At 42.8% G+C, this 27659-nt stretch overlaps 2 protein-coding genes across 2 annotated transcripts; both read left to right on the forward strand.

Annotated features, from left to right (window-relative positions):
- Window positions 1-799: 799 nt before the first annotated feature.
- On the forward strand, window positions 800-15825 carry LOC119731824 (centromere/kinetochore protein zw10 homolog; the record flags this gene model as incomplete). The annotated part of the gene is made up of 14 exons (XM_038205101.1): window positions 800-826; window positions 1695-1751; window positions 2068-2203; window positions 2392-2469; window positions 2676-2755; window positions 3739-3916; window positions 4275-4354; window positions 7170-7237; window positions 8173-8245; window positions 12389-12508; window positions 12710-12834; window positions 13563-13644; window positions 14285-14470; window positions 15707-15825. Coding segments are annotated over 14 exons (1323 nt in total), but the record flags the coding sequence as incomplete, so codon positions are not given.
- On the forward strand, window positions 15772-27659 carry LOC119731832. Its single transcript, XM_038205112.1, has 5 exons — window positions 15772-15799; window positions 16511-16569; window positions 19411-19509; window positions 20688-20833; window positions 25869-27659. Exons 1-5 carry the CDS (start codon window positions 15772-15774, stop codon window positions 25897-25899), a joined length of 363 nt encoding a protein of 120 aa, XP_038061040.1. The 3' UTR covers window positions 25900-27659.

The following is a 27659-nucleotide window of genomic DNA, read 5'->3' on the forward strand; positions in this document are numbered from 1 at the left end:
CTGTTTGCGCCAATTTCACTTAATGTGATGCGGACACAAGGGAGGACATTAAACGTTTGCCCAACTTCGAATTGAATTGACTTGCACGGCTACGGCTCGGTGTTTAGAACAGTGCTGTGGCACTGACTCTCTGAATGACGACAGCTCGGCAGCCCTGTTGAGCCAAAGGATGGTGCCGTGCCGAACTCAATTTACCTAGACATATATCTAAATGCTGTACTATCACCATCCCGAATTAAAAACGGGCAAATTAATTGTGTTTGGCACAGCTGGAGCACGGCGTCTACAACAGGCCTTAGGCTAGGTGCACACACTTCCTATTTTTAAGCCGAATCGCCGCGAATAGCACTTCTTGAGTAAATTAGGGATTGTTGTTGGCAGCCTCGGGATGATTCTGTTTGTTCGGTGAAAGATTGTTTAAGATCGGGAAGCGCCCAGACAAATTTGAAGGTGTTCAAAATTGTTGGGGTGATTCGGAAACCAATTTCAATTCTTGGTTTAAAACTTGTTGTATCCACAACTAATTCAGAAATGTGTGAACCTAGCATTATACTTGACCTAAACTAAATGGGGGCCATAACTACACAATCGTCTTTATAAGCGCCTTATTTTATTCTGTGATTCCATGCTGTAGACTCAATTTAGAGGAGGGAATTATGGTCAAACATCGGAAATCATTATTGACGAATCAGTTTGTTTTTCTTATAATTTCATCCTCCTCATTTCAAGAAACCATGCTTTCCTGACGATTCTAATGATTTGTCTGTTTGTTTTGTTTGACAGGTTCAAAGTTTACTGACAGATTTTCAAAGCTTCGTCCAGAACAGTAAGTTCAATGAATTGGTAAGAGACAAATGAAAGTAACTTTCCAATCAATTTAAGATGAGATTTGATTTCTATTTTCCAAATTTAGTTTGTTTAAAAAGCAATGCAAAGTTCTTTTTTTTTGTAAGAACTTTACTTTAAAGGGACACTAGGTCCTGGAACATCCCAATTGGGCTACAAAACGCACTTTGAACGAGATGATGATAATCGGAAATATCATTTAAATGTAGGATATAAACATCCACACAACTATCCTTTCAAAACTGGGCATTTTTGTGTTATTCCTGTTTTAGAACGAATTTCGGGGTCCACTTTTGCGACCCCATAAATTTGAGCTGTTTGGAAGCTAGTTGTGATTTCATTCGTACAAGTAAAGTGTTCGGCTTTAGCGGACGTTGAAGAAACCACAATTTTTTGCATTGGTGACCGTCACCGTGCACTGTTCCCGAGACACACAACGTGTATAGGGTACACTGAGAACGACACGAAAAATGTATTCGTACTCCGTTATGTCCGATGTTAACAAGCGTTTTTTCCGTCTTTTTTCAGGAACAGTAAGACATTAGGTTGGTTTCCAAACAATCCAAAACATAACATTTTGGGGGATTTCAGGACCTAGTGCCCCTTTAAAATAACAAATTTCCGGTTATTGTAGTAATTGTTGAATCCACTGTAATCGTGTTGTACTTTGCATATGGACAGTGAAATTTCGATGAGTCCAAATCTGATAACTCAAATCTACTGTTAAGTTAAACATGGATTTTAGTATAACAATGATATGAAACCCTGCCTTACTCAAATTTCGAACCTATTCCCTTGAGGTTTGACTTATCGAGATTTCACTGGATTTCAAATTTTTTTTCATGCAGAAATCTGCTTTCATTGAAGACGAATACTGTGAGCTGAAAATTGTCAAGGCTCTAAGGGTAAGGAGCTTATCCGTTGTCTGTTTACTTGCAGCAGGCCAGTGAGGATGCAGAAAGTGAATTGACCTATCCCGTTAGAATCACATTAGAATTGCGTCAATGCAGCTTGTAAAATATTGTCCAATTTACAGATATATGGATGGACATGGAACTCGCAAAATCTGAGACAAACTAAACGTCGTGTACCAATATTCCTTAGGGTTGTCTAAAGGGGCGTGGCTAACTCACAAACGGTGATAGGTCAGTTGGGATGACGTTGAATTTTGCCAGCCAGAGAGAGACATTGCTGATAAGAGGTTTTTTTTCCCCGTTTTAGTCTGAGCTGCGAGTGAACCAAGAGACGCTGCTGCATCATCTAGGAGAGGCCTGGTCTGCCATGACTGTCTGGACCATACCCCATGCCAAAGAACCCGTCACCCTGACCAACGTCAGCCAAGTCCAACTCAAACTAGGTAGGTCATCAAGACAGTGGGACGCTATGGCATGTAGTCTGGAGTATCGTATTCAAGTTCTGTAGGTTATGGGTTCGAGTCCAACCCGGGGTAGCGGTGCTGTGCTTGTGTCCGTGTGCATGACATTTTGACACTCATTGCTTTCCCCACCCAGAAGTACATTTTGTTTTGCAATTTTTTTTCACCAGTTCACAGTGAAAATGCTGCGGTGACTGTCAATGCCATGAGTCAGGTTGGAATTCTGAAGAGCAAAATGCAAGTTTTCGGTGAGTTTCTTAAATGTTTGTCTTCTCTTTGTGACTGTTTTTCAACACCGAGCTTTGATAAACCAAAAGTGCATTGACGGAACAATTGTATATCACCACATTTGGAACAGACTTTGCTCCTTGTATCCTTCAGTTCCTTTAAAAATGTCAGCCGCATATTGACTGTTGTGTTTTTAACAAAAAGGCTGTTAATTTTCCATTTTCAGGAAAGAAACTGATGGAGCATATTCTGAAGCCAGTTGTGTCGCTGTCAAATGTTGCGCCATCAATTAACGCAGCTAAAAAGGTACTGTCATTCTCCATTAAGTCTTAAGTTACAGTTGAATTTTGCTTTGGTTTTTTTTTCAGAACTAGAAGAAATGAATATTATACAAATTGTACAAGTTTATAAGTTCATAAGTATACAACCTGTTTTGCTGGGTAAAACGGTTTTATATCAACCACTGTTGGGTGTGGGTTCCTCAGTCTTGTTTTGCCAACAGCTACATTTGAGAAAATTGTGCTAAACGTATACAATGCCGCTTCATAGCATAGATTTGCTAATGTTTCCTATCGTGCTCACAAAAATCCTTTTCATCAGTTATAAGCTATTTGCTGTGCTGACTGCTATTTTCCTATAACAGACACATCCTCTGTTAGAAAAAATGTGTTAAACACTAATTTCTTGCGGGGAAATTCAGCGGGGAACTGGTCTAAGCCAAAAAGTAAAACATTTTGGCTGGTAACCTAATAATGTGTATTTATAAAGTGCATGTATCCACCAGTATCCAGTTTGTTAGTAAAAACGTCATACATGCACGCACACCACTGATAATTAGCGCCCATTGGATATACACGAGGTGCGTTAGCTTCCGGTTCCATTTGTACTATGCTACACTGTGTGAAGAATGCATGGTTAAATTGAGATGACGTCACACTAACGAAGCGAATTGGTGCTCAAGGCGCTACATCGTTATTACCCTGCTCATTGGACCAATGAACTATGGTGCCATTTCGGCACAAAGAAGCTAATTCAATCACAATAACCATCTCTGCCCTCACAGGTACTCATTTACTCCTGGGTGGAGAGAAGCAATGAGTGACAAAGTGCCTTGCCCAAGGGCCCACGCACCATAACATTGCATAACCACTGCTGGACTCGAACCCACAACCTGCAGTGTTACCCACAGACCACAAATTCAATGCTCCAGACCACGAGGCCACAGCACTCCTCAGCAAAACCTTTTTTTGTGCGTTTAGTGAATGAATGTGTTAACATCTTCTTTGCAGTCGCAGTCAACCACCGTTAGATTCAAGGTGCTATCCAAGAGCTCTGAGGAGCCGTCCGATCCCGTAGCTGTGTACAAGAGCACTCTGGCAATACTGAAAGCACTGAGCAGGCCGTTACTTAGCCTCAAGACAGAGGGTAAAAACAGAGATGAGAACACAACGCTGATGGCTTTGCTAGGTAGGGACAATCTCATTAGCAAATTGGGAACAGCTTTTGTTTTTTTCCTACAATTTTTTTTTCTTCCTTTTATTCTTTTCCCCCGATTTTGTACATATGTTGTGACAACATTTCAATTTCTTTTTGAGGAATCCTTGGTTTCATTACCAGAAATGATTAATAATAATAATAATAACATTCATGAAGTAACGGAGGAGTTTGCAGGATTTTAGGCTGTATGCAATTTTTACATGGAGGCAGTTGGAGGATTTTGCAGGATTGAGGTTGCATCCTAGCAAAAATGCCCAGGGAGTTAATCATTTTGTCCCTCTGACACATAAATTAGGGCGTTAACCAAATGTTTCTTTGACCTTTACAGGAGAACACATCTGGCCAGAGCTGTCCAAGTGTATCATCACACATTGTCTGGTGCACTCGATACCCACAAGCAGCTCAAAGGTAGCCACACAGCATTACTTTCTTCAACCATTCTTTAGGGTTTATCTTAAAATTAAAAAAAAGCATTGCTTATTTAAAGATTTGTTATCTGTATCGTCATCTCTGAATTAGTGTTGTTGTTTTTTGCAGAAATTTATGTGCACATTTATTTTAAAATCTTACTTAAACATTAAAAACCAAATTGTGAGGTTTTCAATAATGGAATAGACCTGAAGGCCTTTTCACACTACGAAAAATCTCCGTGTTGTACACGGGTCTGACACGTGTAAACTGGACTAACCTTTTCACACTCCGACATTTAAACACGGCACTGACTTGTGTAGAATGCTCGACCCGTGTCAAACTTACCCTACTCGGGAGGTGGGTTGAGAATTCTCGATCCGTGTTGAGAAGTCCGACACATGTTGAAAGCCGTAGTATGAACACTTCTGGGTTACGTTTGACCCGTGTACAACCGCACATCGACTCATCGGACGCGGACCGGCCGGAGTACGAGTGCGTGCATGCAGCATCACGCTGTAGTTGTTACTTTTTAGCATGCAGCGAACATACAAATAACCTTTGACCTGCTGCCCTGTTACGCCACCATTGGTGTGATATGAAAATCGGATTCGTGTGAAAATCGGACTTCTTTTCCCTTTTATTGGTTAAACCCTTTCACGTGATCGGTCCCTCTCCTAATTAGCTATGCATGAGCATGTGCAATACCTTAATGGGTCCGTATTTCATAACGCCTGATATTCTCGCTACACCTGCCGGCCGCGCTTGCTTTTTCGTAAGGACTAGAAAGTAGAAACGGCCGAACACGTTTGGTTTTTCGTGTGTTTGTTTCGGCCGTGCTTGCTTTTTCGTAAGGACTAGAAAGTAGAAACGGCCGACCATGTTTGGTTTTTCGTGCGTTCTCAGAATATTTTATCCTCCGACGTAAAATGGGACCAAAATCAGAAAAAGGACTGACATGAAGTGTGGGTCCTTTGCGCTGACCATCCATGGAGCTATATAACACGTGTAGGGCGGACGGCCGTGTGTGAAGTGTGAAACGATCACGCAATACACGGGTCGAAACATTACACGCATGGCAAAAACGCCGCGTTTGCAATGAGTAGTGTGAAAACGTAGCGAAATTGAACGGTGTTGAAATTTTTAGAAGTCGACACGGGTTGGAACCGTGTAGATTTCGACACGGGTCGGACGTTCATAGTGTGAAAAGGCCTTTAGACATAATGACGTCCTGCTTTGTTTACATGTGCGCTTTCCTATGGGAGCCAGGTGTCTTAGGTCTATTCAGGCATGCAACTTTTCCTCAGATCTGCTGATTTCCTCGGTTGTTTCACTTCTCGGTCTCTTACTAACACAACCTTCTCAAAAGAGAAATATCCACCATTCTGCCATTGTTATAATAAATAAATTGGAATATAACCCACCCCATCTTACCTTATTCGTTATATTCAAACCACAAACCCCTCAACTACCATGGCAAGAAGGAAACTCAACCAAGAAACCAAGAGATCAATACATCAACTGAAGTCTAACCCGACTTCTCTCACAAATGCAATCGTAAACCAAACGAGCCAACTCCAATCATTTGCGCTCATTAGCAGAACAAAATATCAATCCTTCATAACCATTCTATCCAAAGCAAAACCATCGCAAACCGAAATATTTGCTTGTTGGACAAGGCCTCAACATCTTACCTACTTCTGCTAAACCAAACCGCAATCACTCGTAAGCAGCATCAATAATTATTTGGAGTGAAGACTACAATTTACATTAATAATGCGTAACATACGCTCTATAAACCATCCTTTCAACCACCAATTGGCATCCGAAATCATATTCTAGTGAAACGCTAGAAAATACCCGGAAGCCACTAATTTTAAACTTGCCCACAGGTTTAACACATACAATCTTAGGATGAAGAAAAATTAAAACAAACTCCACCTGTCTTCACCACGACATACAACCCAACCATAACACACCGTCACTTAAATCGAGCAATAAACAACCATCACTGGAACATAATCCAAGGCAACAAACTACTGTGCGGAAACATTTCCCGAATCATAATTCGTTGCCTTCAGAAAAGCCTTAAATCATATCCGGGAGTAACTACCCAAACAAAATCAAGAGTTAAACCCACTCCCGACCTACTCCGGCTCTTCCAAAAAACTAACCGAACCCGATTGCTCTCCTCACTAGAGGAACAAGTTGAAACCAACTAAAGTCACATGGTTGTAACCACAACACTTCAAACTTACGATACATGATTGGAATACAACCAATCCCAACCACAACTTTTCCGCGAGTCAGCCTCGTTTCTTTTTTGAATCACCTATTTGCAACTGAAGAGTGCCCAACAGCAAGGCACGAAAGCATGCTATTGCTAACAAGAGGATTTGCGAACAAAATCCTCTGCTCGCACCCTTAATCACATTTGATTACCCAACCTATCATAGTCACTTAATCTCTTATGTCCGCCCACTCTACATTTCACTCGGACATAACCGGCAAAGACTCAGTCATGCTTACAACCCATACTAAGCCATACAAGTCACCAGAGAAGAAGTGTCACTGAATGGGATAGTGCCATCCCTTTTCCAAACTTCTCATGAATGCCATCACAAACTGGAAAATACAGTACAAAATGTTGGTTTGGAATTTCCTCGTTTTTTCTCAATTATCAGTTGCATGCCTGTCTATTGAATCGGGAATAAATGCTATCCGGTTGATGATTGAATATGAAAATATTTGGTATATTCTCTAAATAATGTATGATAAAGATATTTTGCTGATTTCATCATATTCACCATTTTAGCTCAATGAGTACAAAGCTGTCATCACGGCTACTGAGAGATTTGAAGCTTCTCTCCGGAAAACAGGTCAGTCAGCAGTTTAAACAACAACCAAAACAAATAATTGCACAAAAGATATAATAAAATGCTGCCTTGAAGCTTAATATTTTTAAGGGAGAGTAGTTTATTTGCAGCTATCCAAAGAGTAAGTAACCAAATTATTGTTGAAAAGCATACTTGGTTTAAAGATAATGATAGCACTACACTCCCTGTGAAATTATTCATTCTGGCATGCTGTCATTTTGAAGAAAACAATAAAAGAAGGTCATTTCAAAAGATGTGTCAAGTGACGCATTTTTGGAAATTTCCGTTTGTAGTTTGTTTGTAGTTGTGTTTGTAGTTTGTTTGTAACACGCACACGCTCGCGCGTTGTTGCTATTACTCATCAGGTTCAGTTGCATGACATCTCATAGCTGCAATCAGCTGAATGAGAATGTGTCCCGGATACTGATTTCGGGTGCAATTCAAAATATGAATGGGCAACTTTTGAATTGAAATGAAGATCCTAGAATATTGTTTTCTCGAAATATACAGCATTCACAGAGCTAAAACTTCATCAGGTCAGTTGTAAAGCATCTGTCTATAGATTTTGAGCACTTTTGTTGTTTCAAATGAAGCAAATTGCAAATGTTCTTATGAATGAAAGGTTTGCGGAAACACCTTGTGGGAATAAGTTTCTCAAACTAAAGAGAATGGTCAGAGCACACTGACCAGAACGTGGAGTCTTTTCAGAACCATTCACTTTAGTTTGAGAAATATATTCCCACATGGTGTTTCTGTAAACCTTTCATTCATCTCCACCATGCAAAGCCTCGAATCTAACTTTCACATGATCTACTCTGCCTTTAATTGTAAGAGATCTTTCTGTCTCTGATAAAACAAGTGTCGGTGTGTACCTGACACCGTGCTGGAGCAAAATTCGTCACTTAAGAAAGTTTCTTATTAAAGAGATCTTTCTATCCCAAGGTTTATTGCAGAAACTGCTTCTCTGCTGCTGACCTACGCCAGAGATGTCAATGTCCATTTTGCTAACAAAAAGGTATAAACAATTTTTTTTTTTTTAATGTCTATTATTTTTAAAAATCTTGTGCAGTGTTTTAGTCGAGGCCACAACCTCCAAGGCCAAGGCCGAGGCCACAACCTCCGAGGCCAAGGCCGAGGCCACAACGGCGAGGCCAAGGCCGAGGCCACAACCGCGAGGCCAAGGCCGAGGCCACCACCTCCGAGGCCGAGGCCAGCTATCAAAACACGTAATAAAATATAAATCACTAAAACAAGGCTAAGATTATGTTGGTGTTTTAACATCTTTTTAGTTGAATTCACTGAGTTTTGGAGTGCCTGGCTTACAAATTTACTGCTTGCAATGGGTTTCCTCTAGTAGGGAGTCAGGCGAATTTTATTTTTTAAAGAAAGAAATCTCAAGTTTTGTATCACTGAAAGCAAATTACACAACAAAATCAATGGCGTTTGAGTCAGGCTCATACATGTAGGTGTTTGCCCTTTGGAGATACAACCAAAACCAAATTAACGGCCAAATTTAGAGTTTCTATTCTGTAAGATTTACATCATTTACTTTTAGCATGTTTTATAAATCTTATTTTCCAAACCTATCAAAATGCTTAATATCATAGGAATCCCCATTAAATAAACACCAACTTGATTTTTGAATCAGGTTTTTACCACTCATAACCAAAAAGTTACGACCCCCCCCCCCCCCCCCCGACCTTCGCACTGTCCAGGCGCGCGCCGAGCAAACGCCGCGATGCGACCAGACAATGCCAGACGGCCCGCCATTACGCACGGGCAAAGCATAGTTCCAATCCCGCTCCACATAATGGGATAAGTGTCCACGCATCATCACTGTTAATACCGCGGTACCAGGCAAAGTCTGGCAATGGCCAATCCCGCTCCAAACAACACGGAACATGCGTGCATGATATCACTCAATTCATCAAAATGACCATGAATTCTCGGATCATCCGATTTGAATCCAATGGCTTCGAAGAATTTTAAGATCATGGCAAGAGGTAGGGAGTCCAGAGGTTTTTTGGCCGTATATCTGTAACCACGCAAAATTATTCAATTTCAAACCGTGCTTATACATGTAATAAGTATCAACATGGCTCTAAAATAAAAGTATCCTGCTACCACGAGGAATACTGACTCCTATTATTAAAACATTCATTCAGAACTTTGCATTCATTTGGATGGAAAAACGAATTCTGAAATCGCGCTTTCCATATCGACCATTTGCGCCAAACATTACCGTGTGAGCCGGAACTTTCTTTTAAATCACCGTGTAAAAATAAAATCTACTTGATAAATTGTAATTGTTTTTATCATATCTTTATTAGAAAAAAAAAGGTTAAGGACTAATACACTCGATCGTACCCAGAAAGTTCAGACTTTTACTGAAACAGTGGCCTATAAAAAGAAATGATTAAGCTTGCCGCACCTTGCCTCAAATCATTTTTAAAGGTCGGGGTACAGAGGTGAAACGAGAAAATTGTGTTCAACACTGCAACCAGACCAGTCTACTACGACATGTTATTGTACGCAAATGGGATTGGTTCCAGACTTATGTAGTCTGGCACGCGGTAACAGTTATAACGCTTGCACGCACGTGGAAAGCTGAAGCGCAGGCTAGGCGAAGATGCTACGTGCGTGAGTACTTTCAATGCAACCATTTCAAGTTCATTCGTCCATACATTGTATATGCGTTCGTTTCACGTAACCCAATGCGGAAGAATCTCGAGGGTTTGATACGGTAAAAAACTAAAATTAATTAGAAAAGAAAACACATCAAAATGGGCGGCCTTGAGCCGGCCTCGTCCGATTCGCCGAGGCCGGAAGGCTCCGAGGCCAAGGCCGAGGCCTTGCACCTCCGAGGCCAAGGCCGAGGTCATGAAAATCGGCCTCGAGGCTGAGGCCGGCCTCGAGACCTCCAACACTGATCTTGTGGGAACATTTTTTGAATGGCAACAGTTGGACTGTTTGGTCCCTTCTGAATCTTTGGTTCATCTCATTCACATATGATCCTCCAGCCAGTGTTGGAGCAAAGGCTTTGACCCTCAAGGCCAAGGCCAAGGCCAAGGCTTTGACCCTCAAGGCCAAGGCCAAGGCCAAGGCTTTGACCCCCAAGCCTCGAGGCCAAGGCCAAGGCTTAACCCTCAAGGCCAAGGCCAAGGCCCTGTTTTATGTAATGACCACTGATATAGAACTAATTATAGTCACATGAGTGACACATTATCACGCAAGGGCGGATCCAGAACACAATTGGCGGGGGGGGGGCAAAGAAATTTTTGGTCCCCCCCCCAAAAAAAGGGGGTCAAAAAATTACGGCTTGGGCTTCGGGGCCCGCTTAAGGGCCCTGAAAATTGTTGGATTCGAGATGCTCTGTGGTGCGATTTGAGGCAATTTCTGACCATTTTTGAGGAAAAGATGGTGGTGTACTCATTGCCTGCCTTTATTACGACGTCATATAAAAAAAAAATGGTTTCGTTTTTTGGGGGGAGGGGGAGGGATGGCCCCTTTTGGCCCCCCTGGATCCGCCCTTATCATCACGAATTGCTCGTTACGAAGAACATTTGTTTAATTGCAATCAACATGCTCGCATAGACCTACACCGTTTTATGACTGCACTGTATCTATTAAAGTATAAGTTCAGGTCTTCAATATGGTTTAACTAAACAAAATAATGATTTACTTCTATATTGACACACAATTCTCCCAAGTGTAACAAAAGGGGGATCCAAGAAACTGATTTGGGAAATTTTTATTTGCTGGCCCAACATGGTCAGAAATATCAGCATTATCTAAAACAGATACATGCAAATCTTTAGCACTTATCAGGGAGACATATACAACCAATCAGATCTATTCCATAGTTATATGCAATTAAAGTGATCATCTCATTAGCCCCACAAGTGTATGGAATATTTGTGCAGCAAATCTACTACAATGGTAACAACATGTGATGCTATAAAAGTGGAAGTGTGCCCAACACACAAATCTACAGGGTGCTTCCCTCCTCCATGGTAATACGATTAAAATGGTAACAGCACAATTTCGAACAGATTTATCAAGAAAATGCAAAAATCTATGGGCCTTGAAGAGCCTTGCCTCAAAATTGCAAGGCCCTGAACCCTCAAGGCCAAGGCCAAGGCAAAGGCTTAAGCCCTCAAGCCTCGAGGCCAAGGCCAAGGCCCTAAAATCCAGCCTTAAGGCAGCCTTAAGGCCAAGGCCCAGCATCAAGGCACTACATCACTGCCTCCAGCAAACCAGTCGGAAATTGTATGGCCGCATTTTGAAATACAACCTGTAATACATAGAATGTTGATGATATTTGGGAACTGAAAAAATCAATAGCTCCGTCAGATTTTGTCCGATTCCCATATTCTATACATCATTGGAAAGTTCATTTAATGTCCTTTCCAATAAGCTCAAAATCCTGGTTTTCAAAAATTGGCTCTGGTTTTATGCTGGAGGGTGACACAATTATTTTGGAATGCATCAATAAACTGCTCTGAACTTTGGGGTAAAAAGCGTTTTTGCCTTCAGGACAAGGACATTCTAGTCTCTCAAAAGCCTATGATGAAAACTTTTTGTAAGTTTTCCCAGAGTGGACTTCATCACAAATGCTCCTGCTTAATGCAATACTACAGCAATCCACCATATTCTGCATAGTTTGAATCTTCATCAATTTTTAACCTCTTCTTCAAACTTTTGTTCATGGATGTAGTCCAGTCCATCACAAGTCCTCCAGTCCCAATTCAACCCACAAGCAATTTACAAGAGTTTTGACAAAGGCATTCCTTTATTGTTCATCCACTGTTACTTGTGACTGGACTTAATAATAATAATAATAAGCAAAGATTTATATAGCGCCCAATCCATCGAAAAAACAATGCTCCAGGGCGCTTACAAAGTAACATAATTATAGAAAATCCCTTTAAACACAAAGTAATTATTAGAATTAACAAGAAAAATGTAAAAATCAGTTTAAAATCAGACTTGTGACTGGACTTGTGACTGGACTTGTGACTGGACTTGTGACTGGTCTTGTGACTGGACTTGTGACTGGACTTGTGACTGGACTTGTGATTTACTTGTGGCTGAACTTGTGATGGATTTGACTTCATCCCTGACAGTTTTCATGTTCGGTTTATTTATTTTTGGAAAGTGTCAAGAGCTGATAGTTGAAGCCCGCAAGCTGATGAAGAGAGAGCTGCACAATACAAAGAGAGTCGGTACAATGAAGGTTGACAACAAGAACGTCAAAGATCAAAAACAAGATGCCAAGGTTAGAATTTGTTGGAAATTGTGCGCTTCAAGACTAAACTGGATTTGATTTTGTCATTCTAATCAGCCTTTAAGAGTTCTTGCAAGTTTAAAACATTAAATGAAATATTTATTGTTGAAATGTGTTGAATGAACTTATCGTATTAAATATGAAATTTCACTTGAGGACACTTGCAATGTAATTTTTTTTTACTTCTTTCAGGACAAGTGCCACGTCAGCGAGGGTATCTTTGCACTGCCTGAGTGTGCAGTCAGTGAAAGCATAGAGTGTCTTGTTAATCTAGCCTACCAGACATTACAAGAAGCTGCTAGTAACACACCACAATGGTGAGTTGGACATAGATTAATTTGGGGGGCTAATCATCCTTACTCGCAGCAGAAGCTGAATTGTAAAGGACACGGCTACAACGTGGTTGAGCCGAAGGCATGTTATGTACAAGCGCCTCAAGCAGCCATCGTATGACCCTCGTGGCACAGGAGAGAATTAATTAATTAACAACTCTACTCGCATATTACCCGATCCGGGAATCAACCCAGGCCACAGCAGTGAGAGGCAAGTGCTTTACGCACTGCGCCACCCATGCCAACTGCCTGATGTGATGTGTTTATGCTATTCTCACCATAGTAAAGTAAAGTCTGTCGTGAGCCAATATGGCCCATCGGGCCAGCCGTTATTTATGGTTTCCTTGGTATGAAATGATTCAATATTTCTACTCCCCCTGGATGGGATGCTAGCCCATCGCAGGTTACTCCCCAGCTGATTCTAGTACCCATTTACATCCTGGGTGGAGAGAGGCAAGTGGGGGTAAAGTGGCTTGCCCAAGGACACAGCATATGGCCAGCAGCTGGATTCAAACCTCTGAGCCTCTGATCAAGAGTCACGAACCCAAACCACTTTGCCACACTCCCCTGTGTTGGAATTTGTCCCATATCATGTGAAAAAGCAAAAGTGCCTTTTTTCCATGCAAATTGAAATGTGTTGAACATTTTATAGGTCAATGTGCACAATATTCAACTAAAGGATTCCTGAAAATGTCTTATTTTTATGTTTGCAGTGCCATCCAACTGTTCTACACAGTGCGAAACATGTTTGAGATATTTTGCGATGTCGTACCCACATACCACAGAGATAGTCTGGTGAGTCAACTTCTAGACTTTTTCGAACAGTCATCTGGTATTTCACTGTCATCTGCTTGTTGAGCCAAATAAAAAAAAAATGCACAGAAGCAAATGTTTCCATGTACCTTTAACAGGCATGCAACTGGGAATTTTGAAAAAAACGAAGAAATTCCAAACCACACATGACTTTGTTCAGTGTTTTTCAATTTGTAATGGCATTATTATTATTATAATTATAATTATTCATGAGAAGTAAATAACGAGGAAATCAGTGGATCCAAGGAAAAATTGCATGCCTGCTTTAACCAGTTTGCGCCAGAGGCCGTGTATACACGCAAAAGTTTTGGGTACTCCGAACCGATGACAGATAAACACGCAGGGAGAGAGTCCGGAAATATCTGTCAGCGACCCACTCGCAGCGAGCAAGGCCAGAAATATGAGTGTGCTGCCCGAGGGTGATGGCTTCAACCGGCCTGGCTTGAGGTCGAGTGAAAATATATCCCGCGTCTCGTTCCGTTCTTGTCAAAATAATCCCAGCGTGAACAGGTTAAAGCAAGGATGAAAACAACAACCAAAGTAATGTTGATATTGTCTTAAAAATTCTTTACAGAAATCTTAACTTCTTTATTATTTTTGCAAAATTTTTCTTGTGAAACAGCAAAAGCTACCTCTGGAGTGCGCACTCCACCACAACAACTGCATGTACATCGCCCATCACCTGCTGACTCTAGGCCATCAGTATCGTCAATCCTTACCCCCGCCCCTCTGTGACGGCACATCCACATTTGTCGACCTCATCCCTGTCTTCAGGAAGCTGGCATCCGAATGTTTCTTGGCTCAAATGGTAAAACAGCAGCCTATTTTGTCTCATTTATACCCAGTCACCACAGCTTCCAGGCAGTAGATTTCTACTGTACCTCCTGATATGTCAGTAGAACTAAACTTCATCACCGAGTTTATTTGATTTGCGTAGAACTTTTATCCCCTTGTGAACCCTAACCCTGTCAGATGCAACACAGTGCATCAGGTGCAAACATCTGTGGGACATTGGTGCACTGAGCCTTCAAAACCAGTGCAAAAAACAGCCAATTCTGAAATGCCACAGTTGTATCCTGGTGCAGTTGGTGACCACAGACTCTGAGGCGGTTTAGCCTCAGAAGCGTAAGCAGAAGTCAAACCTTTTATTAATCTCCATTTAGCTAACTTTGTAAAATCGTAGTGGCCATTGTTACGACAGCTGTAATGCAATTTTCAAATACTATCTTTATGGAATTTGAAAAAAAAAATAGAGCAGGTTTTAATCAAATTTTTATTTAAGTAGATTTCATTTTCTTTTTTGAAAATTGGAGGATTTGTTGAAATAGGGAAATAAAGTCATAGAACCATTTTGTTGATTCCAACAGCCAAAGATCGTGACATTGAATACTGTATTGACCTATCGCTGTTTGCAAGTTAGCCAAGCCTCTTCACAACCCTACAGAATTTGTGTACACTAAGTATTATTGTCTCAGATTTTGCGCGTTCCGCATCCATCTGCATATCATGTAATTGGATAATATTTCACAAACTGCGTTGACGCCATTCTAAAGCGATTCTACCGCGATAGGTCAATTACGTCAGGGAACCAGACACTTTTGTAACAATAGCAGTTGAAAGTCACGTTACGTCTGTCATAACGATAAAGTGTTTCATGGTAATATGTGCCATCTTGCCCGCTGGGCAATTTTACACGTGTTCTGTGTACACATCGTCATTGGAAAGTTTTGGCGCTTCCAAGTCAACATGCGTTCAATCCAAAGTGCGCCCGCGTCTAGCAACGTGTGTTCTTTGTGCCCCGCGAATAAGATTACGCACATTACCAGGAAACACCTTATTGCCATGGCGTTATTATTTCATATGCCCTCTCCTAAAACAATTTCTTTTGAATGGATATAAAAGTAAGGCTTAGTTCCACCCCACTCAAATACAGTACTGGTACAATTGAATTTTCTGCAACAAATTTCCAACTTGGTAATATGCCTAGTAAATGGATTTCATAGGTTTAGCCCTAGGTGAATAAATTATTATTTTATTTCCTCAGAAAATGATGTTGACTCAACTCAGTTCAACTTGAATCTGGCTGGCAGTCGGTCCTCCGGCTGTAACATGGATCTGAAACTACAGAACCAGCTGAGTAAATACATGTACCTAGTCCCAGGTAGACAAATATTTGCATTTTTTCTCCTTTGCAGATTTGTCCTTTACCTACATTTACTTGCAGAAACCAAAACACCAATTTCAGTGACATTTTTGCATAAGCTTGTTTTACATATACACACCTTGTGTTCAACTTTAAGTACTTTTACTGTTAATTTGTGCCAATTTCATGGGGCAAAAAGAGCACGCGTTCTTGAGTAATGCACATCAATTTGAAAACTTTTGCGCTTCCAAGTCATCATGCATTCAGCAACATGTATTCGTTTTGTCCTGTGATTGATGCAACTTGCATAAAGGTGATATACCCAATGCTCTTCATAAATAGAGGGTTTTTTTCTCCTTACCAATTCTAAATTGTTTTGTTTTGTGACAAAAAGTATTTTATTCTGATTTTGGGCATCTCAACTCACTGAATAAGGGCTTTCATTTTGGGCACAAGAACCCGCTTTGCGAGAGCAGAGTTATTGTCTGACGGCCGATAATTTAATTTTTTGGAAAGAAATCATTCAATATCTATAAACGTAGGTGGATTTTTTTCCGTCGATGTCACAAAAAGTGAATTCAATAAAAACAAAAAATTAGCACGGGAAACACGTCTTTAAACAAATTCTATGAAAATGCCCCATTTCAAATCTGTGCATCTTTGATGGCATAATTGAAAATTTTGCCTTTTTACTAAATCTTGCAGAGTTTGACGTTGGTATAGATGATGTTGGGGAAATCGTCAACATACTTAATGTCATCAAGGTAAGAATTAAATCTTTACATTCCAGTTAGTTTCAACCTCGTGTCAAAAAAACATGTCCTACTTTTGACCCTAAATAACTCTGTTGTTTACCAATGAAGTTAAACCGAAATTTCAGATCATGTAAACCAGTGTTGGAGGTCTCGAGGCCGGCCTCGGCCTCGAGGCCGATTTTCATGGCCTCGGCCTCGGCCTTGGCCTCGGAGGTGCAAGGCCTCGGCCTTGGCCTCGGCCTCGGAGCCTTCCGGCCTCGGCGAATCGGTCGAGGCCGGCTCGAGGCCGCCCATTTTGATGTGTTTTCTATTCTAATTAATTTTTTTTTTTTACCGTATCAAATCCTCGAGATTCTGCCGCAGTGGGTTCCGTGAAACGAACGCATATACAATGTACGCACGAATGAACTGGAAATGGTTGCATTGAACGTACTCACGTACGTAGCATCTTCGCCTAGCCTGCGCTTCAGCTTTCCACGTGCTTGCAAGCGTTATAACTGTTACCGCGTGCCAGACTACATAAGTCTGGAACCAATCCCATTTGCGTACAATAACATGTGGTAGTAGACTGGTCTGGTTGCAGTGTTGTACACAATTTTCTCGTTTCGCCTCTGTACGCCGACCTTTAAAAATGAATTGCGGCAAGGTGCGGCAAGCTTAATCATTTCTTTTTATAGGCCACTGTTTCAGTAAAAGTCTGAACTTTCTGGGTACGATCGAGTGTACTAGTCCGTATCATTTTTTTTTTCATAAAGATATAATAAAAACAATTACAATTTATCAAGTAGATTTTAAAAAGAAAGTTCCGGCTCACACGGTAATGTTTGGCGCAAATGGTCGATATGGAAAGCGCGATTTCAGAATTCGTTTTGCCATCCAAATGAATGCAAAGTTCTGAATGAATGTTTTAATAATAGGAGTCAGTATTCCTCGTGGTACCCGTATACTTTTATTTTAGAGCCATGTTGATACTTATTACATGTATAAGCACGGTTTGAAATTGAATAATTTTGCGTGGTTACAGATATACGGCCAAAAAACCTCTGGACTCCCTACCTCTTGCCATGATCTTAAAATTCTTCGAAGCCATTGGATTCAAATCGGATGATCCGAGAATTCATGGTCATTTTGATGAACTGAGTGATATCATTCACGCATGTTCCATGTTGCCGTGTTGTTTGGAGCGTTATTGGCCATTGCAAGACTTTGTCTGGTACCGCGGTATTAACAGTGATAATGCGACACTTATCCCGTTGTGTGGAGCGGGATTGGAACTATGCTTTGCCCGTGCGTAACGGCGGGCCGTCTGGCATTGTCTGGTCGCATCGCGGTGTTTGCTCGGCGCGCGCCTGGACAGTGCGAAGGTCGGGGGGGGGGGGGTCGTAACTTTTTGGTTATGAGTGGTAAAAACCTGATTCAAAAATCAAGTTGTTGTTTATTTAATGGGGATTCCTATGATATTAAGCATTTTGATGGGTTTTGAAAATAAGATTTATAAAACATGCTAAAAGTAAATGATGTAAATCTTACAGATTAGAAACTCAAAATTTGGCCATTTAAATTGTTGTATCTCCAAAGGGCAAACACCTATGAGCCTGATTCAAACGCCATTGATTTTGTTGTGTAATTTGCTTTCAGTGATACAAAACTTAAAATTTCTTTCTTTAAAAAATAAAATTTGCCGGACTCCCTACAAGAGGAAACCCAATGCAAGCTGTAAATTTGTAAGCCAGGCACTTCAAAACTCAGTGAATTCAACTAAAAAGATGTTGAAACTCCAACATAATCTTATCCTTGTTTTAGTCCAGGGGTGTGAAATCTCAGCTTTAAAGCTGATTTCAGCTTTTTTGGTTTGGATTTTAGCTTTTTTTCCCTCACTTGCTATGTACAAAAGTACAGGAGATTCCAAAGTTCAGCTTTTTACCACCTTTTTCAGCAGTTTTCAGCTATATTTATCAGTGGTCACTCACACCCTTGTTAGTCATTTATATTTTATTACGTGTTTTGATAGCTGGCCTCGGCCTTGGCCTCGGAGGTGGTGGCCTCGGCCTTGGCCTTGGCCTCGCGGTTGTGGCCTCGGCCTCGGCCTTGGCCTCGGAGGTTGTGGCCTCGGCCTTGGCCTCGGCCTCGGAGGTTGTGGCCTCGACTACAACACTGATGTAAACGACGCATCACATTTTATGGAGCGAGTTTCATCAGCTTTGTGCAAGAGGGGGAGATTTGAACTCAATACGAAAAAAATACATGTACTCACTTTCAGAATGTCGATACAGCACTGGAGACGATGGCAGAAGGTGTGTGCTGCAGCTAAAAGCTTCTTAAGGAATACAGGATCACCCCTGATGTCATTGCACACCTCCTCGATCGTGTCTTGCGCCAAACGATCAAGGGGGCGTGCAATGACATCAGGGGTGATCTTGCATTCTTCAGAAGCATGCGACAGCAACACGTGCCTTCCGCCACCGTCTCCAGTGCTGTATTGACATTGAGGGCGCCTAGTCAAAAGTCGCAGATTCTGAAAGAGAGTATTTTCTGCTTATGGCGATTCAATCTCACCCTCGTGCACAAAGCTGATGAAACTCGCTTTGTATAATTTGTCTTGCCTTGTTTACATGATCTGAAATTTTGGTTTAATTCCATTGGTAAACAACAGAGCTATTTAGAATCAAAAGTGGAACATGTTGGTTTGTTTTTTTACACGTAGTATAATGTTCACAAAACCGATTAAATGCTTGGTTTGGGGTTCTTTGTCTAATTGTAACTTTTTTTCAAACATTGGGGGGGGGGACCATGTTAGCATAACTCCTGCAAATGACACCCTTCCACATCATTTCTGTTATTTCTTCCCAAGTTAAATGCGCATCAACATCTGAGAAATTCCGTCTGTTGATTGGACTGTTGTGTGAAGTGGATCTGTCAATAACCAACATTGAGGAGCACTATGAACAGGTATAGACATCAAAGGCATTGGAAGTGGGGGGGGGGGAGGGGACGAGGCTCCTTTGCCCCCCCCCCCCCCCCCCACACACACACACACACTTTTTTTAAACTTAAATAAGGCATGTAAATGATATACTTTATGTATAAGGCTCTAAATGAAGGGGTCACATACACAATGAACGTTAAAGGTCATATACAACATTTGCTCTTATTTTCAGACATGAATGGATTTGGGGGTTAGTATTTTATAGCAAATAGTGTATACACTGACCTGTTTATATTTTTAGTTCAAAGATGCTGGGGAAAATCAAGGGAAAAAAAACTATTCTTGAAGCCTGGTTCCTTGACCCTACTTCAGACAAAACATAGCACTTGTAGACGTCGGGGAATTGTCAGGTCAAGGAACCAGACTAGCTGGCTTGCACCTGTTTGCTGATGTGTAACTGATTGCAAACAAAATGTGGACTAACTCAATTTGGTAAACTGGGGGCAGTATTTGAAAAAAGTCAGTTTTATCTAACGATGGTTCGGCTAACCATCGTTGGAATCGTTACCAAAATTCCACTTGTCTTGAAAATGACAGCACACGAGGTGCCATGATTTCACAGGATGCTTGAGACTATTCACTCACAGTCAAGTAAGGTAGTTCACCATAATTTGGTAGTTTTGTTTTTTTATGTTTGCAAATGTTGTATATACAGTGGAACGCTGCTATAATGAACACCGCTAAACCGAACATTCGGCTATAGTGAACATCATCCGTGGCTCCCGGTTTTAATGTACAAAAGCTACGGATTATTAAATGCTATTTGGGTCACTTTTAATTCCTGAACATCAAACCACCCATGGTTACATCATGTTTGAATGTCGGAGAGCGATAGATCGCTATTATTTCCCCAAGGAGTAAAAGGGAAAACCACCAGTTGCTAAAGTTTCGTGACGACTCCTCGTGTAGCCGCAGTATTTGAGAAATGCCAGTTCACTATTGGTCAAAAGAGTGAACTGTTGATTCAAAATCACTATACCGAACGATCGTCATTACAAACACTTTCTATGGATCCCGGGATGTTTGTTGTAGCGGCGTTCCACTGTACTACCTTTAACACAAGTTTTCAATTTCTACTTGCACTCAACATTTCTGTTGATGTGTAGTTATTTATGTGATCCCCAAATATTTCTTTGGACAGCTGTTGGTGAAGAATCGCATCTTTCATCTGCTGAGGATGTTTCCTAATGTTGCTCATCCGTTGCTTGATGTCATCGCCAGGGCAACCAACAGATGCTGTCCACTCGCTTCTCTTCCTGTCACCATCGGAAGAATTGAAAAAGAGAGGTATAGACTGGCACGTTATCCAGAATTGTGGGTTTAATAGTGGTTTTTAAAAAGAACCTCTGAAATATCCATATTATATTTTCTTTACCACTTTGAATATTTTCAGTCCAAGAACTGCACTTGCTTGATCTTACTTTATTAGTTTTTTTGGTCATTTTCTTTTTAAATTGTTTGTAGTTGTTTTTTTTCTTTTTAGTGTTCTTAAGTGGAGAAAATCACAGTCCCATGAGTTAGCATTATTAGCGGAATGAACAAACCACCCTGCCTGTTACTCTCTGTACTGCCCCAAACCACCCTGCCTGTTGCTCTCTGTATCGCCCCAAACCACCCTGCCTGTTACTCTCTGTACTGCCCCTAACCACCCTGCCTGTTGCTCTCTGTATTGCCCCAAACCACCCTACCTGTTACTCTCTGTACTGCCCCAAACCACCCTGTCTGTTGCTCTCTGTACTGCCCCAAACCACCCTGCCTGTTGCTCTCTGTATTGCCCCAAACCACCCTGCCTGTTGCTCTCTGTATTGCCCCAAACCACCCTGCCTGTTACTCTCTGTACTGCTCCAAACCACCCTGCCTGTCACTCTCTGTACTGCCCCAAACCACCCTGCCTGTTGCTCTCTGTACTGCCCCAAACCACCCTGCTTGCTTCTCTCTGTACTGCCCGAAACCACCCTGCCTGATACTCTCTGTACTGCCCCAAACCACCCTGCCTGTTGCTCTCTGTACTGCCCCAAACCACCCTGCCTGTTACTCTCTGTACTGCCCCAAACCACCCTGCCTGTTGCTCTGTGTACTGCCCCAAACCACCCTGCTTGTTTCTCTCTGTAATGCCCCAAACCACCCTGCCTGTTACTCTCTGTACTGCCCCTAACCACCCTGCCTGTTGCTCTCTGTACTGCCCCAAACCACCCTGCCTGTTGCTCTGTGTACTGCCCCAAACCACCCTGCTTGTTTCTCTCTGTAATGCCCCAAACCACCCTGCCTGTTACTCTCTGTACTGCCCCAAACCACCCTGCCTGTTGCTCTCTGTATTGCCCCAAACCACCCTGCCTGTTGCTCTCTGTAGTGCCCCAAACCACCCTGCCTGTTACTCTCTGTACTGCTCCATACCACCCTGCCTGTTACTCTCTGTACTGCCCCAAACCACCCTGCCTGTTGCTCTCTGTACTGCCCCAAACCACCCTGCTTGTTTCTCTCTGTACTGCCCCAAACCACCCTGCCTGATACTCTCTGTACTGCCCCAAACCACCCTGCCTGTTGCTCTCTGTACTGCCTCAAACCACCCTGCCTGTTACTCTCTGTACTGCCCCTAACCACCCTGCCTGTTGCTCTCTGTATTGCCCCAAACCACCCTGCCTGTTACTCTCTGTACTGCTCCAAACCACCCTGCCTGTTACTCTCTGTACTGCCCCAAACCACCCTGCCTGTTGCTCTCTGTACTGCCCCAAACCACCCTGCTTGTTTCTCTCTGTACTGCCCGAAACCACCCTGCCTGATACTCTCTGTACTGCCCCAAACCACCCTGCCTGTTGCTCTCTGTATTGCCCCAAACCACCATGCCTGTTACTCTCTGTACTGCCCCAAACCACCCTGCCTGTTGCTCTGTGTACTGCCCCAAACCACCCTGCTTGTTTCTCTCTGTAATGCCCCAAACCACCCTGCCTGTTACTCTCTGTACTGCCCCTAACCACCCTGCCTGTTGCTCTCTGTACTGCCCCAAACCACCCTGCCTGTTGCTCTGTGTACTGCCCCAAACCACCCTGCTTGTTTATCTCTGTAATGCCCCAAACCACCCTGCCTGTTACCCTCTGTACTGCCCCAAACCACCCTGCCTGTTGCTCTCTGTATTGCCCCAAACCACCCTGCCTGTTGCTCTCTGTAGTGCCCCAAACCACCCTGCCTGTTACTCTCTGTACTGCTCCATACCACCCTGCCTGTTACTCTCTGTACTGCCCCAAACCACCCTGCCTGTTGCTCTCTGTACTGCCCCAAACCACCCTGCTTGTTTCTCTCTGTACTGCCCCAAACCACCCTGCCTGATACTCTCTGTACTGCCCCAAACCACCCTGCCTGTTGCTCTCTGTATTGCCCCAAACCACCCTGCCTGTTACTCTCTGTATTGCCCCAAACCACCCTGCCTGTTGCTCTCTGTATTGCCCCAAACCACTCTGCCTGTTACTCTCTGTACTGCCCCAAACCACCCTGCCTGTTACTCTCTGTACTGCCCCAAACCACCCTGCCTGTTGCTCTCTGTATTGCCCCAAACCACCCTGCCTGTTACTCTCTGTAGTGCCTCAAACCACCCTGCCTGTTACTCTCTGTACTGCCCCTAACCACCCTGCCTGTTGCTCGCTGTATTGCCCCAAACCACCCTGCCTGTTACTCTCTGTACTGCCCCTAACCACCCTGCCTGTTACTCTCTGTACTGCCAGGGTAAGTCTTAAGGATTTTTTTTTGTATAGCAAAACTGCTATGCAAATTTTGATTTGCCTAGCAGTTTACCAATTTTGCATAGCAGTTTTGTTATACTCAAATTTAACCTCAGCTTTGCAATTACTATTTACCTGTCAGTGTCAGACTGTACAAATTACAAAGCAATAAAGAAGTAACTTACGTTAAGCTGTGAACTTAATGACTCATCAGTTGTTTTCGTAGTAGCCATGTTTTCATCAATATGCTACACAGCGCACAAACGACAACACAGCTGGGATTTGGACGTTTTAGTTCCCACGAATCCCACATGCGTATCAAGTGATTTACTTGAAGGGGTAAACCCGTTTTCTGTGTCGGCAAAATGTTTAAGATATACCGACAAATATCTAAAGAATAGTGATGAGAATGTTTAAACTATGTAAATTAATTATCATCTATGAAATAAACCCATTAGGAATTCAAAACAAATGTATTTAAACCATTAAAATACTCGCTAATAGTCGCTGGACTCTCATAATGAATGACCCTCACCCCTAATCATCAGAATGAAACAGTCCAATTAGTGAGGTCACACTAGGGTCAAAGTATTATCTATGAGTGGATTCATTGGCTCATTCTGTGACCTTTACCAACATGTACATGTACTGCATACACTGTACACACACGTACACAAGTAACAGTACGCGATAGAGCAGCATCATGTCAGCAGTCACTGAATCGAAAATGGTTTGTTTACAAACTAAACACATACAGACTTTTTACAGCTGAACAAAATTGATGTTCTTTTTCAGTATTTAAGCTTAACTAAATCAAAACATGATGGATGTTTACCATGTCCGATAGTTGTGGAATTCTGTGGACCGAAATTTGGTGGCAAGTACACTTTGTGTCAACTTTTCATGATCAAAATGTGGTAAAGCAGTTTTGCAATGCACTTTCACAATTGCGTCGCAGTCGGCCTCGAATGTGTCGCAAATTGCGATGTGATACCGCTTATTGCGGACCCTGTGTACTGCCCCAAACCACCCTGCCTGTTGCTCTCTGTACTGCCCCAAACCACCCTGCTTGTTGCTCTCTGTACTGCCCCAAACCACCCTGCTTCTCTGTACTGCCCCAAACCACCCTGCCTGTTGCTCTCTGTACTGCCCCAAACCACCCTGCTTGTTGCTCTCTGTACTGCCCCAAACCACCCTGCCTGCTACTCTCTGTACTGCCCCAAACCACCCTGCCTGTTACTCTCTGTACTGCCCCAAACCACCCTGCCTGTTGCTCTCTGTACTGCCCCAAACCACCCTGCCTGTTGCTCTCTGTACTGCCCCAAACCACCCTGCTTGTTGCTCTCTGTACTGACCCAAACCACCCTGCCTGTTACTCTCTGTACTGCCCCAAACCAACCTGCCTGTTACTCTCTGTACTGCCCCAAACCACCCTGCCTGTTGCTCTCTGTACTGCCCCAAACCACCCTGCTTGTTGCTCTCTGTACTACCCCAAACCACCCTGCCTGTTGCTCTCTGTACTGCCCCAAACCACCCTGCTTGTTGCTCTCTGTACTGCCCCAAACTACCCTGCTTCTCTGTACTGCCCCAAACCACCCTGCCTGTTGCTCTCTGTACTGCCCCAAACCACTCTGCTTGTTGCTCTCTGTACTGCCCCAAACCACCCTGCCTGTTACTCTCTGTACTGCCCCAAACCACCCTGCCTGTTACTCTCTGTATTGCCCCAAACCACCCTGCCTGTTGCTCTCAGTACTGCCCCAAACCACCCTGCTTGTTGCTCTCTGTACTGCCCCAAACCACCCTGCTTGTTAATCGCTGTGCCGCCCCAAACCGCCCTGCCTTTGCTCCCTGTACTGCCCCAAACCACCCAGCCTGTTACTCCTTGTACTGCCCCAAACCACCCTGCCTGTTACTCTCTGTACTGCCCCAAACCACCCTGCTTGTTGCTCCCTGCACTGCCCCAAACCACCCTGCCTGTTAATCGCTGTGCCGCCACAACCCGCCCTGCCTTTGCTCCCTGTACTGCCCCAAACCACCCAACCTGTTACTCCCTGTACTGCCCCAAACCACCCTGCCTGTTGCTCTCTGTACTGCCCCAAACCACCCTGCTTGTTGCTCTCTGTACTGCCCCAAACCACCCTGCTTGTTAATCGCTGTGCCGCCCCAAACCGCCCTGCCTTTGCTCCCTTTACTGCCCCAAACCACCCAGCCTGTTACTCCTTGTACTGCCCCAAACCACCCTGCCTGTTACTCTCTGTACTGCCCCAAACCACCCTGCTTGTTGCTCCCTGCACTGTCCCAAACCACCCTGCCTGTTAATCGCTGTGCCGCCACAACCCGCCCTGCCTTTGCTCCCTGTACTGCCCCAAACCACCCAACCTGTTACTCCCTGTACTGCCCCAAACCACCCTGCCTGTTACTCCCTTGAAACAGCCCTGCCTGTTACTCCCTTGAAACAGCCCTGCGTGTTACTCCCTTGAACAGCCCTGCCTGTTACTCCCTTGAAACAGCCCTGCCTGTTACTCCCTTGAAACAGCCCTGCCTGTTCTACCCAAACTTCCCTGCGTGCCTCAATTTAACTTTTAGAATTTTTTTAAATTTCTGTCTAGGTTCCACCATCACTCCTTCAGTCCTCACTGACTGTAGGTGTCGTCAGTTCTTCAGGAGCTATGGAGTCTCTTACGGACATCCATAAATGCATCTTGCTGCAGCAGCAGCAGCGTCTACGCCTGCAGCTGGAGTTGCTACAGGCTCAGCGACTACAACAAGCGTTGCCTCTGAAATCTGACTTTCAGACAGCAGAAAACAAGCAACGCAGCTGTGTGTACCATCCCAAACCCACCCATGGCTATAATGGAGCAACCCGTGCCAGCAAGCTCCACTGTGATTGGTCCATTGAAATCATCAGCTCAGCCAATGAGGATGACCAGAAGTTGCAGTCAGCTTTCCCAGCAGCCAATCAGGGGAGCTGTTGGAAACAGACACAGCGGCAGTGACATTCAGGCTTTGGATCTCAGATCGCCGGAAAGACGGCTGGCTTCAGAAAATGTTTCAAGTAAAAACGTCACCGCGACATTGATAGAAATTGTGAAAATGTTCCCGAGAAGGGTCTGTACCCCTTGACTTGTCCTGCACTCTTACGCCCACCAACAACACAGGGAACATGATTGCTACCAATGCCGCTTTCGAACCGATGACTGGGTTGTAGCAACAGAAACCAGACGATGAACATGTCAACATGATAAACCAATCCCAATGTCAAAGATTTGAATTTAGTCAGATCCCAGAGGTAAGGTCCCCCATGTTGAGCCCTTTTCACACTAGACAATCTTGGGGTTGACACAGGTTTGAAAACATCAAATGTTGGAGGACATCAAAATCTTTCATTGGAGTTGTATGTCAGTTGGATGGCATGTAGTTAAGTGTGATTTTTGGTCCACAAAAAAAATCTGCTTTTTGGAGGGCTAAAATCATGGATTTTGGTGAACATGTAGCCCCTTGTTTTAACACGCAAAACGTAACTGTTATTGTGGTTTTTTGTTCAGAGGGAGAGGTTGAAATTCCATGCTAAATAAGTGTTTTGATTGAATGCAATGTATTACAATGTCCTTTTTATGTAACGAAAGTTACATAGGCCTACAAATATAAAACCATTGCCAACCCGCCCGGAAAAGCTTTCCAATTCGTTTTCATTTATTCAAACAGACTGTGTTACAGTGTTGACATAACACAAAAGTCTGACTGTTGAAACCAATATATCAAGTTGTGAGACGCATCTGTACGTCTCAAAGCAATTAAAGTTACCGTGGAATTGCCCCTGTATTTAATGTCAGATTTCACTTGAAATTTGGGCGAGCAGGTGTATGTCACAATTGTAATTGTTGCAGAATAGAAATATTGAAAAGAAATCTAGACTGAATTGTGTGTCCATAAATTGCTGATTTCATAAACAGAACACCGTATATTAAAATAATATTCACTTTGCTACCCCATTTTCAGTAATCAAGTACCTGTAGTTATAGAAATAAGTGCAAAAGTAATATTTTTCAAACAAAATTTCAATGTTCTAAATTGCAAGATAGTTTCGTATACATTTGTATTTGCCCAAGGTAAACTTCAAAATTACAGTGTATTTCTGAAATCCCTGTACTTGTATATACATTGTATGTACACAACAGCTGATGTGAATTTATGTGATTGTTTTACCTATCTTTTTTCAAACGAAAAGAATCAGATTTGATCTTTGATTGAACACGAATGTATACTGTTTTACAGTCAGTTGTAACGAATAGCTTTTGTTCATCCGTGGATGTGATGTAAAACGTTTCAATTACACATGTATCAGAATAAATGTATCGGCTGGAATAAATGCCCAGAGTACTGAGGCAAACGAATATGAA

This window comes from Patiria miniata, unplaced genomic scaffold (genome assembly GCF_015706575.1).
Source record: "Patiria miniata isolate m_02_andy unplaced genomic scaffold, ASM1570657v1 HiC_scaffold_1, whole genome shotgun sequence".
Classification (NCBI taxonomy): domain Eukaryota; kingdom Metazoa; phylum Echinodermata; class Asteroidea; order Valvatida; family Asterinidae; genus Patiria; species Patiria miniata.